General features: G+C 41.6%; 2 protein-coding genes and 1 non-coding gene across 4 annotated transcripts; 1 reads left to right on the forward strand and 2 right to left on the reverse strand.

Annotated features, from left to right (window-relative positions):
* Positions 1-19: 19 nt before the first annotated feature.
* hspbp1 (HSPA (heat shock 70kDa) binding protein, cytoplasmic cochaperone 1) lies at positions 20-4422 on the reverse strand. Of its 2 annotated transcripts, none has more exons than XM_028968576.1 (8): positions 4199-4422; positions 3770-3902; positions 3450-3669; positions 3140-3364; positions 2339-2494; positions 2154-2250; positions 381-489; positions 20-296 (listed from the first exon to the last, which is right to left on the reverse strand). In XM_028968576.1, exons 2-8 carry the CDS (start codon positions 3887-3889, stop codon positions 216-218), a joined length of 1008 nt encoding a protein of 335 aa, XP_028824409.1. In that variant the 5' UTR covers positions 3890-3902; positions 4199-4422; the 3' UTR covers positions 20-215. The 2 variants fall into 2 exon arrangements, with proteins under 2 accessions (XP_028824409.1, XP_028824408.1); XM_028968575.1 differs by having other exon boundaries at positions 4094-4422.
* Positions 4423-4463: 41 nt separating this feature from the next.
* Positions 4464-14507, forward strand: tufm (Tu translation elongation factor, mitochondrial). Its single transcript, XM_028968590.1, has 10 exons — positions 4464-4519; positions 4878-4924; positions 5007-5145; positions 5231-5397; positions 6075-6344; positions 6424-6556; positions 8449-8553; positions 8651-8802; positions 13862-13981; positions 14165-14507. The coding sequence occupies exons 1-10, from the start codon at positions 4483-4485 to the stop codon at positions 14333-14335; spliced, it is 1341 nt and encodes a 446-aa protein (XP_028824423.1). The 5' UTR covers positions 4464-4482; the 3' UTR covers positions 14336-14507.
* On the reverse strand, positions 13285-13392 carry LOC114782957 (U6 spliceosomal RNA). Its single transcript, XR_003748288.1, has one exon. It is a non-coding gene; the product is annotated as a U6 spliceosomal RNA (small nuclear RNA).

The raw sequence follows: 14507 nt of genomic DNA on the forward strand, positions 1-14507 counted from the left end.
AATTAGTCAGAAAAAGAAATCCAGAAGACATATTTTACTTTGTGTACCAGCTGTTCATTGACTGACAGAGAGACTGAGTGTGTTTTTACACCTACAGTACAAGTCCATATATCTGTTCCATGTGCCAAATGGCTCTCTATTTACAGCTATGAAGCTGAACATCCAGTTTAACAAAAAATAAACATTTCTGCCCAATTTTATGTGTTGATGATTCTTCATCGATCCATTACACAGTCATCGACAGGTTGGCCTTCGAAACAGATGGAACGTAACTGCTCACAAAACTCCACCTCCTCCTGAAGGAAAGTTCAAACAATAAATAATACAGTCTGAAATAAATGAGGAAGGGATAGAAAGATGGATAGAGGAAGTAACCGTACCTGACACTCCTCCCGGTTGTGCAGCTCCTGCACTCTCTGGGTCAGCAGCTCTTCCAGACATAGAGAGGAAGACCTGCAGTCTTGCACCCCACTTCTCTCCTGAGCCAAACTACAGGCAGAAAAACACAGAGGAGACAGACATCAGCTGGTCCACATGTACACAAAACCAACCTTCACCACTTCTAAACCATACATCCCAATGTCTGGGAAAATTACAAGTCATTCACAGTTAGTGCTGTTGCGTTGCATCAATGTTGATTGATGGACAACAGCTTCTGCAGTTTCAGAGACTGTCCACTAGGTGAGTCAATGGGTGAAACAACAGTTATTTTTCTATGTCAAGGATCTTTGTTTCCCTAGACAACATCAGAATCTAAAATAATAATAAAAGCTTCAGCATCAGAAATTCAGTAGCTAAGACTACTTGACATCAAACAGAACTAGGGATGCTCATATTGACCATTTAACAGTTAACCGAAAGAATGAATTTTGACCAATAACACTTACATTACGACAGCAATCACAACAGAAAGCTATATAACAATAACTTGCCACTACATAGATGAGAACTGCAAGTAAATTCAGCTGTCTTACTAACAGAGATTATGACAAGCAGACAGACAGCTGAGAACCTCACAGCTAAACTAGTTCCTGCGGTGGAGACCAGGGGTCTAAATGGGAAAGTGTCTGCATGTGTTCATGACAATGCACGCAACATCATGGCTGCAAACTCTCCAGGACGGGTGAACTGGGACTTGGTTCATGTCTCATGTCGTTGTAAATGATGGATTTAATGTGGTTGTGCATCGTGTTATTATTGTCGCTGGGTGGTTTGTCACAGAACACCTGCTTGCAAGGCACTGGAAGCTAAAAAAGAACAAATAAAGCTTCCGAAGCACCAGCTCGTTCAATCGGGTAAAACATGATGGGAGACTTCTTGAACAAAAGTGGGCTGTTACAGCTCTTATATCTGACAGAACGGTAACAAAGCTGCAAGATGCCAGAAAACGAATACTGGCAGATAATGGCTGAGATTGTGCCAGTTCTGGAAACTTTAAAATGTGCAACCACCATAATGATAACAGAAAAGAGCGTGTCAATTTCCAACATTTACCCAATCACATTCTGCCTCCTGAACACACACCTGAAGAGAGCAGAGGAAGACAGCCACAGAGTAACAGAGTTCAAGGCGAAGGTTCGACAGTGACCGCATGGGGGTAGATGATGATAATTAATAAATAATAATAATAAAAATGAACTAATTATGAGGATATTGACTCAGATAAGTTGATGGCCAAACCAGCACTGATTGCCTCTGTCCTGCCTGTTTTTTACACAAGCGGAGAAAGAAGCAGCAAAGTGAAACTTAATGAAATGTGCTCCGCATTGGAAATGGCTACTATGTCTGATGTTCAAATCTTCAAAGGAATATCAGTGTGTTTTCATTTTTTAATCTTAATTTGTTATTTAAGTAAAACATATTTAGTTCAGGCCTATTTATTTTATTTATATTAATTTGTGATTCTCTGTTGTCAGAAACGCTGCAGGTGCGTGAAAATTTGACTGTGTGAATCCAGATTCTGTTCTTGATATGTTCTGTGTGCTGTTGTTCGCACGTGTTAAAATAAAACCGAAAAAAAAATGTTAACATGTTTAATCAGACACTCCTCAGTTCTATTTTATCTGTGCATAGAACACAGAAAAATATTATTTGCTCAAACACTCAAGTACACATTCAAGTACATTCTATTATATACACATATACACACTTACCAACAGAGCGCTCCGAGCACATGCTCATGAACAGAAGAGTGAGGAGTACGCAGGACTGCAACCAGCTGCTGGACCATGCCCATAGAGATCACACTTTCTATAAACTCAACAAGACAGATCACCATGAAATATGAAGAAACATCATCTGTTTAATCTTCAGGGCACTATAAACCCGACACACACACCTCTGTGTTCGGGATGAGCCGTGAGTAAGTTCAACAGCAGAAATGCAGACTTCATCCTGAGCTTTTCACATTCTGACTGCATCGCCCTCATCAGCACCGAAAAGCCATCCAGAGACAAGAAGTCCTGCAAAGCCACTTCTTGTTCACGTACCAGACCTGAATGGGAATAATGATCAAAAATTAAGATTTAAACCTCTTTATTAACATGTAGTACAGTTAAATCAGTAGTGAAACTAATAAAAGATTTTCCATCTTCCCAAATTCTTCCCTTCTGCTCTGTATTGGTGCACAGACACATTACATAATGAACATGCACAATTTTCAATGGGCTTTACTAGGAAGGGTCAGCAATTATTTAGAGTTGATAATGTACTGGACACTGTGGTGGGTGCCGAGGTTTAACTCATCCATGCTAACCCTGTTAATGTGTTATCTAAGTTTATATTATTTGCATGTTAACAAACAGTAAAAAAAGCCATATCAAAAATTCCTAAATGAAATAGCAGCCCACACTGTATATATACTGTAAAAAAAATATGTGTCTTCTGCAACAAGTAGGTAAAGAAGCGGACCCGTAAAAAAGGAAGGTTGCTAAGGTGCCACTGAGGTCCCCTTGATAATGGTACGATCCCCACACACTGCTCCCCGGGTGCCTGTCATTTTTGCCCACTGCTCTCTAAGGGTGATGGTTAAATGCAGAGGACACATTTCACTGTGACACCGTGTGCTGTGCTGCAGTGTTTCACAATGACAATCATTTCACTTGCAAACGTTTGAAAAAGTCAACACAAAGAGACTTACAGGAGACAGCATACAAGGCCTTGACCCGCACGGTTGGGTTGGAATCGCTGTCTGTCAGCTGGAGCAGTGTCTTAAGTGCACCCATGTTTAGTAGGTAGCACTGAACCTCAGGCATATTTTGGGCACAGGAGGCAATTAGCTGCGCAGTTCGCCAACGTACCCCACTCTGGAAATGGCAGAGACAGCTGGACATGCAAACATCTAACCCACCTAGTTTCATTAAATCTGCCAAAGATAAGAAAAAAAAGTACAGACATGAGCATTCAGTCTCTACCATTTTATTAACCATTTTATAAATAAAACCACAAACCTCGCGCATTGTCCAGGTTTTCGCACAGGTCCGACAGCAGCTCGAGTGCTGAATGTTTCTCCTCATCCTCCTCTTCATCTGCATCCTCTCCATCTCTACCTTGTTCCTGCTCTGGGCTTGCCTCCCCACACAGGATGGCCAGACATTGTTTCATCTGCTCCACCTCATCCATCTGTCCTTTGCATGCCTCTGAAAGGGCTTCCCTCAACCATTTGCTTCTCTGTAAAGAAAGATCGATAATTAAAAACACTTAATTGCACAGAGTTATCAAAGTATTCAAGAGTTCACATCCTAATTAATACAAAGTGAGCTTTGACTACCTCTTGTGACATGGGTTCCGGGGCTGGCTGACCATCTGAAGCGCTACCTGCTTCAACAGCCAATCGCAGGACACCCTGCAGGTTCTGGGGGTGCCGTCGTCTGTCCTCTCCTTCTGCCATCACTTTAAAAATTCTAAATAGTAAACTTGGGATGAAAGTCGAATTTCCGAAGCCTCGGTGTCACACGGTATGACCTGTGATATCACTGCTAGATAAACAGTTCAAATCTAATACTGGTGTGATTTCATCATCACATGGGCATCGCAGACCGCTATGAAACAGCCTGTGTGGGGTGAACCCGCTGCCTAGGACACGGTTCCTTACCGTCTCTTCAAAACGAGATGAGCCTCACTTTAATTCACGCTGGTGTCTGGCCAGAGAGACGCAGAACATTCTAGAGTTTACGGGAGACGCGAAAACACGCCTTACCGTAATACCGCAAATAGAGGAAAGTGAGCAAAAATCGTCTCGCAGAGCGCTGCATTCACAGTTCCTGAAAGCACATTTCACACATCTCTGAGGTCAGTCTTCTGTCTTATTTAATACTCTTCGTGGACAGAGCTGGTGTCAGGAAAGGTGATTCTGGTGCATTGCTAAAACATTATTTCTAACAGGGGTGTTTTGAAGAGCCATTACGTGGGTCGTCGCGCTATAATGACGTATGCAGTTTCTAATGCGCATGCGGCATTCTCTCCAGTCTGCTTCCGAGCAAGATGGCTGCGGTCGTGGGGATTCGGGCATGCTTGTCCGGTAAGTTGCAGAAAACCTTACAGCAACGAGTTGGTGAGCAACCCGCGATGAGGTGTGCGTGCAGTAAATTAAACTGGTTTCTCGGGGCGCTGATTAACGTAGGTCACAACACTGCGTATTGTGAGCCTGCGATTGGTTAGCGGTGATGATCTAGTTTGGTTAAGGTCAAACTACGACGTCCGGGGATTATTAGAAGGCAACCCGGACTGCATTAGCCATGACCGACCACATAGAACAGCAGGTGTTGAAATGAGAACCGCTGCCCTGGTACCAGCAATTTCCTTCAGCCTCGTGTTGTGTAGAAACTGTGACCTGTGCGCACCGGGTTATCCTGCTCCTTGTGCTTCTGATTCCCCAGCCCTCCAGCTCTCCTCCCCGGCTCTGCTGCACAGCTCCTACAAGCTGGTGAGTAAGTCGTGCTGTCCTTTCATTTGAATTTCTCCACGTTTTTAAAAGATTGAGTGTTTTTCCCTCCTCACTGGCGCAGTGTGCTCTGCCTCTGATAAAGAGAAGCTTTGCTGCTGAAGCAAAGAAGGTTTTCTCCAGAGATAAACCTCACGTCAACATCGGCACCATTGGGCATGTAGACCATGGCAAGACGACGTTAACTGCTGCCATTACCAAGAGTAAAAGCGCGCTTTCGCTCTCTTGTAATAAACGCTTCACATTCATTTCCTGCTCTGCTGATGTCTTCCTGCGTTTGCCCTGTAGTTCTGGCTGAAGCTGGTGGCGCCCGATATAAGAAATATGAAGACATTGATAATGCTCCTGAGGAGAAGGCCAGAGGAATTACCATCAACGCCTCTCATGTGGAGTACACCACAGCCAACCGGCACTATGCACACACAGACTGCCCTGGACACGCAGACTATGTTAAGGTACCTGGACCTGCAGTGTTTTAAAGCTAATTTTCTGTAAAGCTTGAGTACTTTGAAGTCTCAAACAAGGCTCATAATATGGATTATTACTGCAGTGGCTGAGCTACAGTGGTTATGGTATTTCAGAGCTGTATTCATCTGTGATATATATTGTTGTCATCCAGCAATGCTCAATTTATCAAGGAAGTAGATTGAAGAAATAAAAAAAATCAATCTTGGAAAGCCACAATCATTTACTGATTTGCATTTCAATGAAAAGAGCACCTTGAAGTGATTAGGCTTTATTGTATAAGTAGGTTTCTTCTGTAAACCAAACTGGGGTGGTAGTAGCCTAGCAGGTGACACACTCACCTATGAACCAGAAGACCCAAGTTCAAATCCCACTTACTACCATTGTGTCCCTGTAAGCAAGACACTTAACCCTAAATTGCTCCAGGGGGGACTGTCCTTGTAACTACTGATTGTAAGACGCTCTGAATAAGGGCGTCCGGTAAATGCTGTTTATGTAAATGTGAAATGATCTGATTTGAGTTTGTGGCTGGCTAGTGTTATTGGCTTGACTAACAAACCAAAAGCAGTTTATAAAATGACCACACTGACATCAGTGGCAAGCTGAAGCATTGGATATACATGAACCGGTTTACATTTGGTATTCTTTTCCCCAAATTTGTCTTTAGAACATGATCACGGGCACAGCCCAGCTTGATGGCTGCATCTTGGTGGTTGCGGCAACAGACGGGCAGATGCCACAGACCCGGGAGCACCTGCTGCTGGCCAGGCAAATTGGTGTGGAACACGTTGTGGTCTTCATCAACAAAGCTGATGCAGTTGATGACAAGGAAATGCTGGATCTGGTTGAGCTGGAGATTCGGGAGCTACTCTCGGAATTTGGCTATGATGGAGAGAACACGCCCGTGATCATCGGATCTGCTTTGTGTGCCCTGGAGGTGAGAGGTAATGCAGATTTTTTGTAGTTGGCCAGTCACCGTGTATTCCATGCTTTGTTTTTCCCACACACATTTGCAGAATAAGCAGCCTGAGATTGGAATAAATGCTGTGCTGAAGCTGCTGGAGGCTGTTGATGATTATGTGCCATTACCAAAGAGAGAGCTGGATAAACCGTTCCTTTTGCCAATTGAGGGCGTTTACTCCATTCCAGGTGTGTGTACTCAAAATCTTCTTATTGTTCATATAATCGACCATGTGCATTTTTATAACTTTATGTAGAGCATAGGGCTGCAACAACGAATCGATTGAATCGATAAAAATCAATTACTAAAAGAGTTGGCAACGAATTTCCTAATCGATTCATTATATCGCGCGACGTGCAGACGTTTTATTATTTAAAAAAAAAAAAAAAAAAACTTTATTTGAGCGAGGAGTGAACACACTCGGTCTCTCTCGCGCACAGATGCTAGCAGAGTTTGGCGCCTCATAGACAGCGCGGAGCAAAAATAAAAAAAAAAACGAGCGGAGGTAGAGGACAGATACATGGCGGAGGCAGAGAAATCTGCGCGAAAATATGCAATAGCGACATGGCACGGGAGCACCACGGCAATGATCCAGCACCTGAAATGCAAACATGTTGGAGTGTTTGAGGAGGAAGAAGGGAGTTCAGCAGCAGGGGAAGTCGCTACAGAATCCTACTTTTGTTCCGTTTTGAAGCGAGGAACGTAATATCCCTGGTGCTGGTGTTTAACTCGTCGCGGAGGAGTACTAGACGGGGACTTACAGCGCCACCTACAGGTGTGGAGGGGGGATGAAACAGCGTTCATACTGTTCTCTGCGTCTCCGCGTGGACGACTCGCCTATTGTGTCCCTGAGTAAGACACTTAACCCTAAGTTGCTCCAGGGGGACTGTCCCTGTAACTACTGTAACGCTGTAAGTCGCTCTGGATAAGGGCGTCTGATAAATGCTGTAAATGTAAATGTTTACCCGTCATCTATCTTGACAAGCATAAGTTAGCATTAGCTCGTTAATAACAGTAGTAAAGCAGGGGTGCTATAGTTACTTTGCATTAAAATGCTAAAGACATGTTTTTATTCACTAGCCTTTTTTGGACCATTCATTTTTCAATCTGTTGTCATGTATAGCTACACTGCAAAAAAAAAAAGTGCTTTTCTTACCTAGTAATTTTGTCTCGTTTCCAATCCAAATATCTAAAAAAAAAATCTTAAATCAAGATTAATAGACAAGAAAAATGGCATTAAGTGATGCTTAAAACTTCTGTTTGAGATTATATCTCATTAAGATTAGTTTTCTTACCCCATTGGCAGATAATTTTGCTTGTTTTAAACAATCACTTAATTCTGAGATGTTTTTTCAGAAAACAAGACATTTCTTATGCTATTTCATGTGTCTAGTAAATGTATCTTGATTTAAATTTTTTAGAGATTTGGACTGAAATCAGGACAAAACTAAGTTAGAAAAGCATTTTTTGCAGTGTGTGTGTCAGTGTGAGAGTTTGTGAGTGTGTGCGTCTGCGAGTGTGTGCATCTGCAGTGTAGAGAACAAGTTCTGACATTCAAACAAATCCTGTTAAATTTTCTGATTTGTATTGTTTATTTTTTTTTTTATAAATGATTTATCATTCTGGCAGCTCAGGTGGCACTTTATTTTTTTTAAAAAAAGGTCTATATTTGGCAGATGTAAAGCATAAATGTGTATGTTTTTTGTGTTACTATTATAACAGCTCAAGGAGCAACATGTTTGTGCACTTTCTAAAGATTTTGGTTCTGTTTTTGAATAAAGGGTTAGAAATTAATGCTTTTCTTATTTGTTTGTTTTTTTCTTTTTCATCTGATTATACGATTAATCCAAAAAATAATCGTTAGTTGCAGCCCTAGTAGAGCAACGATCCAGCTGGAACAGTGGCCAGGTTCACCATATTTTCAATCTTACTGAAACTGAATCTGACAGATGCTTGGTTTCTAAATATGTTAATTCTACTATCTTGCCCTGTTACCCTGACAAATATAATCATTAATAATAATTCTTACTTTGCACTCTATAATCATTTCATCTATGTAAGGTGTGTATGTATGTTTTAGGTCGTGGTACGGTAGTTACAGGCACGCTGGAGAGGGGAGTGATTAAAAAAGGTGATGAGTGTGAATTTGTGGGACACAATCGTTCTGTCAAATCTGTTGTCACCGGTGAGTAATAGTAACACACACTTAGCATTATGATTACAAAGCTATTGTGTAACTATTTAAAATAGAATTCATACCATAGTGATTCCCTACTTCTCAGGTATTGAGATGTTTCACCAATCCCTGGATCGAGCAGAGGCTGGAGATAACCTGGGAGCACTGGTCCGTAGTTTGAAGCGGGAAGACATGAGGAGAGGGATGGTGATGTGCAAACCAGGATCTATCCAGCCTCATCAGAAAGTCAAGGCTCAGGTGTGTGTAACACTCTATTCTTCAGTTCACACTCCGCACTAAAGTTCACAAAATGTACAGAAAAAACACAAATGCTGTAATATGTAGGCCAGCCCAGTAGGTGGCACTGAAATACTGTCTTCTGCAGAGTCTGGGCATTGTTGTTGGCCATGAGGGAGATTTTTAATAAGTTTTGTACAAATGGAATTAGTGAAGATGACTGCTCACAGTATCAAACAGCAGAATTAATGGTATAAAAGAAGTTGTCTGAAATAATGGAAACGGACAAGTTTTCAATTCCGACATCAAGACTTTGAACTAGGGCTGCAACTAAATATTATTTTCATAATCAATTAATATGTTGATTATTTATTTTAAAAAATTTATTAATTGTAGGATTGGATAAAAAATAAATTAGTTTCCAACCCTTTATTCAAAACAGAACCAAAATCTTTAGAAAGTGAACGAATGTTCAGTCTCTGCTTCAACTGGTCCCAGATGTGCTCAATGAGGTTCAGGTCAGGGGACATGGATGGCCACACCATATGAGGCACTACAAATTCCTGAAGTTGAGCTGTGACAATTCTACCACAATGTGATTGAGCATTATAATCCATAAACAGAAAGTTGGGGATGTGCAAGCAGAATTGGGGGATGATGTGTTCTATGATGTCTCTGAGGTAAGAACATGCAGTGACTGAGCCATGTACAATAACCACATCTGTAAGCTGACTGGTGATGCAGATTGTTGCACATCCTCCACCAACGCAAACCCTGGGGACCATGTTTACCTCAGTGTATCGCTCACCTCCCCATCTCCAGCAACACTGACAACCATCATATCTGTGCAAGGTGACCCAACACATACCACCGCTGCTTGTGTCCAGGTCACATGGGCTTGTGCCACTGCAAACGTTCATGGCGGTGTCTTGGTGTCTGTGGAGTCACCTGCAACGGTCGTCTGGCTTTTTGCTCACTGGCACTTCAGTGGCATCTTGGCGGATCGGGATTCGATGCGGCAACCTTCTGATTATAGGGTCGCTTCCTTAACCGCAGTCCCCCACTACCAGAAATTATGCAGTCGAGATTCCCACATTGCTGGGAATTCGCAGGGGAGCAATGAACCTCGCCCCTTTCAATCTCAACAACAGCAACATTTATTTCTTATATAGCCCATATTCACATACAGTATGTCTCAATGGGCTTTGACAGGCCCTTCGATTGACACCCCCCACACTTGACCCTTCTGCACACAAGGAAAAACTCCACACAAAACAACTAGGAGAGCGAAAAAAAGAAAGGAAGAAAGCTTGGAAAGGAGTGATACAGAAAGGGACCCCCTTCCAGGGTAGAGTGAGCCTGCAAGTAGAGGTGGAGAAACCTCATGTTTGGCTCAGGTTGCAATGTCGCTCGACAAAGGACATGCAAAAACGGAGGTGTTGAATCTCCATGCACAACAAAGGCACAGAAATGTCTTGGCTCCGCGACGTCCCATCTTACAGAGAGAACAAACAGAAGCAGCGGAAGACAGTGACATTGTATGACTGATACTGAAATATGTGGTTATAGTGGTATATTTGTGCAACAGTGGCCCGGTTCCCTAACTAGGACAGCCTAACTAATGTGAATTTATACTGTCTGTGTTTAACAGGGGGAAATGTGTGATTAAAGTGGACTTAATAATTGACACTGTATCAAAGTGAAGTGAACTGAGTGTCTGGGACTTTAACAGTAGTTTAGATTTTAACACAATGAGACTGTGTCTTAGTCCTGAACACTGACTGGCAAGCTTTTCCACAACTGTGGAGCTCTATACGAAAAGGATCTGCTCCCAGCTGTGACTTTCTGTACTTTGGGCACCAGTAATGACCCCGCACCCGTTGATCGCAAGGGGTACTGCGGGTGAGACCATTTAAAGCTTTAAAGGGCAAAGGTAGGATTTTGTAGTCAATCCTAAATTTGATTGGTAGCCAGTGCAGTGATTGTAAGACCTGGGGGGATGTGGACAAATGTTCTAGTTTTAGTTAGAACTCTGGCTGCAGCATTCTGAACTAGCGCAAGTTTACTCATGAACCTACTAGAGCATCCAGTAGTGCGTTGCAGTAATCTAACCTTGATGTAATAAATGCATGGACCAACTTTTCTGCATCGTGAAGATGATGTTTCTTATTTTTGCAATATCTCTAAGGTGAAGGAATGCTATCCTAGTGATATTATCTACATCAAATGAGAGACCTGCATCAATGAGGACACATAGATCCTTTACTTCAGTACTTGGTGAGCTAGAAAGGCTATCCAGGATTATGATGTAGTCAGCCATTTTATGTCTGGCTGCTTGAGACCCTATTACGAGAGCTTCCGTCTTATCAGGGTTTAACAGAAGAAAGTTGGTGAGCATCCACTGTCTAATGTCCTTCAGACAATACTCTATTCTGTTCAGCTGCTGTCTCTCATCTGGCATTGCTGACAGATAAAGTTGTGTGTCAGCGTAGCAATGAAAGCTAATACCGTGTTTGCGAATGACGTCACCTAAAGGTAACAAGTATAGGAAAAATAGTAACGGACCTAGGACAGAACCTTGTGGAACACCACACTCCACTTTACTATGTGAAGAAGAATCACCATTGGTGTCCACAAACTGATACCGATCTGTCAGATATGATCTGAACCATACAAGGGCTGTTCCCTTAATCCCAACAATATTATCTACCCTGGCAAGGAGAATAGCGTGATCGATAGTGTCAAACGCTGCACTCAGATCAAGCAGAACAAGCAGCGAGATGCGGCCATGATCAGAGGCCAACAGCAGGTCATTAACCACTTTAACCAGCGCTGTCTCAGTGTTATGATGAGGTCTAAATCCCGATTGATATACTTCGTGGATATTGTTACTGTCTAGGTATGCGCTCAGCTGCTGGGCTACTACTTTTTCTAAAAATTTTATATATAAACCCAAGGTTGGATATCGGTCTATAATTCGAAAGCTGACTGTGGTCAAGATTGGGCTTTTTAATCAGGGGTCTGATGACTGCTACCTTGAACGAACTTGGTACGTGGCTGGTGCTAAGCGACGAGTTAATAATTATAATACTTGTGCTACTTGTTTAAGGAAACTTGTAGGAAGCAGATCCAAAGCGCAAGTACATTTGATATTTGAAGATTATTTTCCATAGTAATGTTGACAGAGCTGTTTGTTGTGCTTTTAATCTTATCTCTATTCGTAACTATTTTAGTATTAAAGAAATTCAGAAAAATCGTCGCTGCTATGATGAGTGGTAGTATCCGTTTCTGTCTTATTCCTGGTTATCCTGGCTATAGTGTTAAACAGGAATCTGGGATTATTTTTGTTCTTGTCTATTAACTAGGAGAGATACGTCGATCAAGTCTCATTAAGAGCCTTCTTATAGATAAGGAGGCTCTCCTTTCATGCTATTTGGAATACGTTTAATTTACTTTGACGCCATTTACATTCTAATTTCCGGGCGGTCTTCTTAAGCGAGCGCATGTGATATACCAAGGTATTAAGTTTTTATCTCTTACTATCTTCCTTTTGAGGGGAGTGACGTTATGTAACGTACTATGCAGTGTTAATTCTAGACATTTGGTCGTTTTTTTTTTTAGTTCAGCAGGGTCTGACGGTGACTTCAGTGTTTATAAATCTGGTAGGGTATTAATAAACCTCTGCGCTGTGCTTGATGTAATTGTCCGTTTGTCTATAACGATGGGAGTTGAGTTTGTGTCGAAGACGTATTTTAAAAGTGATACGGAAGATTGCGGAAGAATAACTATAGCTTCTATATTTAAACCGAAGGTCAATATGAGTGTGTGACCACCTTCATGAGTAGGTCCTGTTATATTTTGTTTAACTCCAACTGAGTCTAGTATAGACAGAAATGCTGTTCTTAGTGAGTCTTCTAATTTATCACAGTGGATGTTAAAGTCGTTGACAATTAGTGCTTTATCCACAAATACAACCAGATTCGAAACAAAGTCTGTAAATTCACTAAGAAACTCGGAGTAAGGTCCAGGGAGTTTATAAATAATAATACATGGAATTAATTTAGGATTTATTTTTTTTGCTAGACTAAATGGGTTATGATGGTATAGAGAATCTCAAAAGAGTTAAATTCATATCCAGGTTTATGAGTAATACTGAGGTTTTCATTATAAATTACTGTGACTCCACCTCATCTCCCAGTTAAGCGAGGTTGATTTTGTTTTAACCAAGTTTCGGTCAGACACAGTAAATCAAACCCCTGATCTGTAATAATTTCTTTAACAATGACCATTTTAGGTGTGAGAGATCTAACATTTAATAATCCTATTCTTATATCTGAGGTGTTACGTTCAGTAGGAATTATGGTAACGGGTAATAAATTGCTTAAACAGACACCCCGTCCAGCACGGGGAACAGACACAGTGAGTTTTATTATTAGTGTTTCTTTTAGAATCTCTTGTTTTGATAGAGCGAGGTAGACGCAGTGTCTAGTGTACACACTGGAAAAAAATATGGAGCACTTCATGGATTTGTGTGTCATCCTTTCGCAGGGGCCATGCTAATCCAATCCAATATCGATCCAATTTTAGTATATGTGCAGCCGTAGCAAGCATCCCAATACAATTGCCTCCCTATCCCAAAAATGTCTGAAGTGAAACAAACACTGTATGCATGACATCCACAAAGTCTCTCACAATACTCACAATATCTCTAGCTTACTGTGAGCTGTGTATTTATACGGCACTTTTAAGACATGGGAGTCTCCCTGATATGATTGGTCAAATCATTTCAGAGCCTAGGGGCAATTACTGTCCCTGTAACTACTGATTGTAAGTCTCTCTGGATAAGGGCGTCTGATAAATAATGTAAATGTACATAGTTTTTCAGGCAAGTTATAGTGGTCAACTATGTCGAAGGCAGCAGCATAGTCTAAAAGAACAAGAATGACAGGATCACTTGCATCTGTCACCTATTAAAAGTGTATTAAAAAAAAAGTAGTTTTATTGATACTAGTGCTGTGGGAAAGCATCAGGAGAATTTGTTTAATCTAATTTAATGTCTTGCTGCTGTCTGGTGTTGTAGGTGTACGTACTCAGTAAGGAGGAAGGTGGAAGACACAAGCCGTTTGTCACAAATTTCATGCCAGTGATGTTCTCTCTAACCTGGGACATGGCTTGCAGAATCTCCCTGCCTGGGGGCAAGGTATGTGTGTGTGTTTTATATGTGTCCTCATACTTGTCTTTATTTATACCATGAGTTTTCATGTTTCCTAATACAGTTCATATTCAGCCTGTTTTACTTTCTGGTGTAAAAACATAATTAAGTCAATTCATTGTATGCACTGTATTTCAGATATTTCCTTTTACCATCTCTGTTTTCTGTTAGGAAATGGTAATGCCTGGTGATGACACAGCTCTTACTTTGACGCTGCGCCAGCCCATGGTTCTGGAAAAAGGCCAGAGGTTCACGCTTCGAGATGGCAACAAAACCATTGGCACTGGCCTAGTGACAGAAATCCTGGCCACCAGCGAGGAGGACCAGCACAACTGGGGTTGAAAGAAGTGGTGAAACAGTGTGAAAGGTGTGGGTGAGGTTGATGTTATGAAATATACCAGTGATAGCTATTCAATGTATTGTGTATTAAAATGTGTTTAATACATTTTGTCTGAATTTTTTTTTGGCATATGGGTAGTCAATTTCAGTAGAGGGTTGTCTCCCCGGGTCTGTC

Source organism: Denticeps clupeoides, unplaced genomic scaffold (genome assembly GCF_900700375.1).
Source record: "Denticeps clupeoides unplaced genomic scaffold, fDenClu1.1, whole genome shotgun sequence".
NCBI classification, from domain to species: domain Eukaryota; kingdom Metazoa; phylum Chordata; class Actinopteri; order Clupeiformes; family Denticipitidae; genus Denticeps; species Denticeps clupeoides.

Coding starts and splice junctions, on each gene's coding strand:
- hspbp1 (XM_028968576.1), bottom strand. CDS start 3,889: ATGGCAGAAGGAGAGGACAGACGACGGCACCCCCAGAACCTGCAGGGT. Junction 2,495..3,139: donor GGCCTTGTATGCTGTCTCCT/GTAAGTCTCTTT, acceptor ATTCCCATTCAG/GTCTGGTACGTGAACAAGAA. Junction 490..2,153: donor GTGCTCGGAGCGCTCTGTTG/GTAAGTGTGTAT, acceptor TTCTGCCTGTAG/TTTGGCTCAGGAGAGAAGTG.
- tufm (XM_028968590.1), top strand. CDS start 4,483: ATGGCTGCGGTCGTGGGGATTCGGGCATGCTTGTCCG. Junction 8,554..8,650: donor TGTCAAATCTGTTGTCACCG/GTGAGTAATAGT, acceptor CCTACTTCTCAG/GTATTGAGATGTTTCACCAA. Junction 13,982..14,164: donor TCTCCCTGCCTGGGGGCAAG/GTATGTGTGTGT, acceptor GTTTTCTGTTAG/GAAATGGTAATGCCTGGTGA.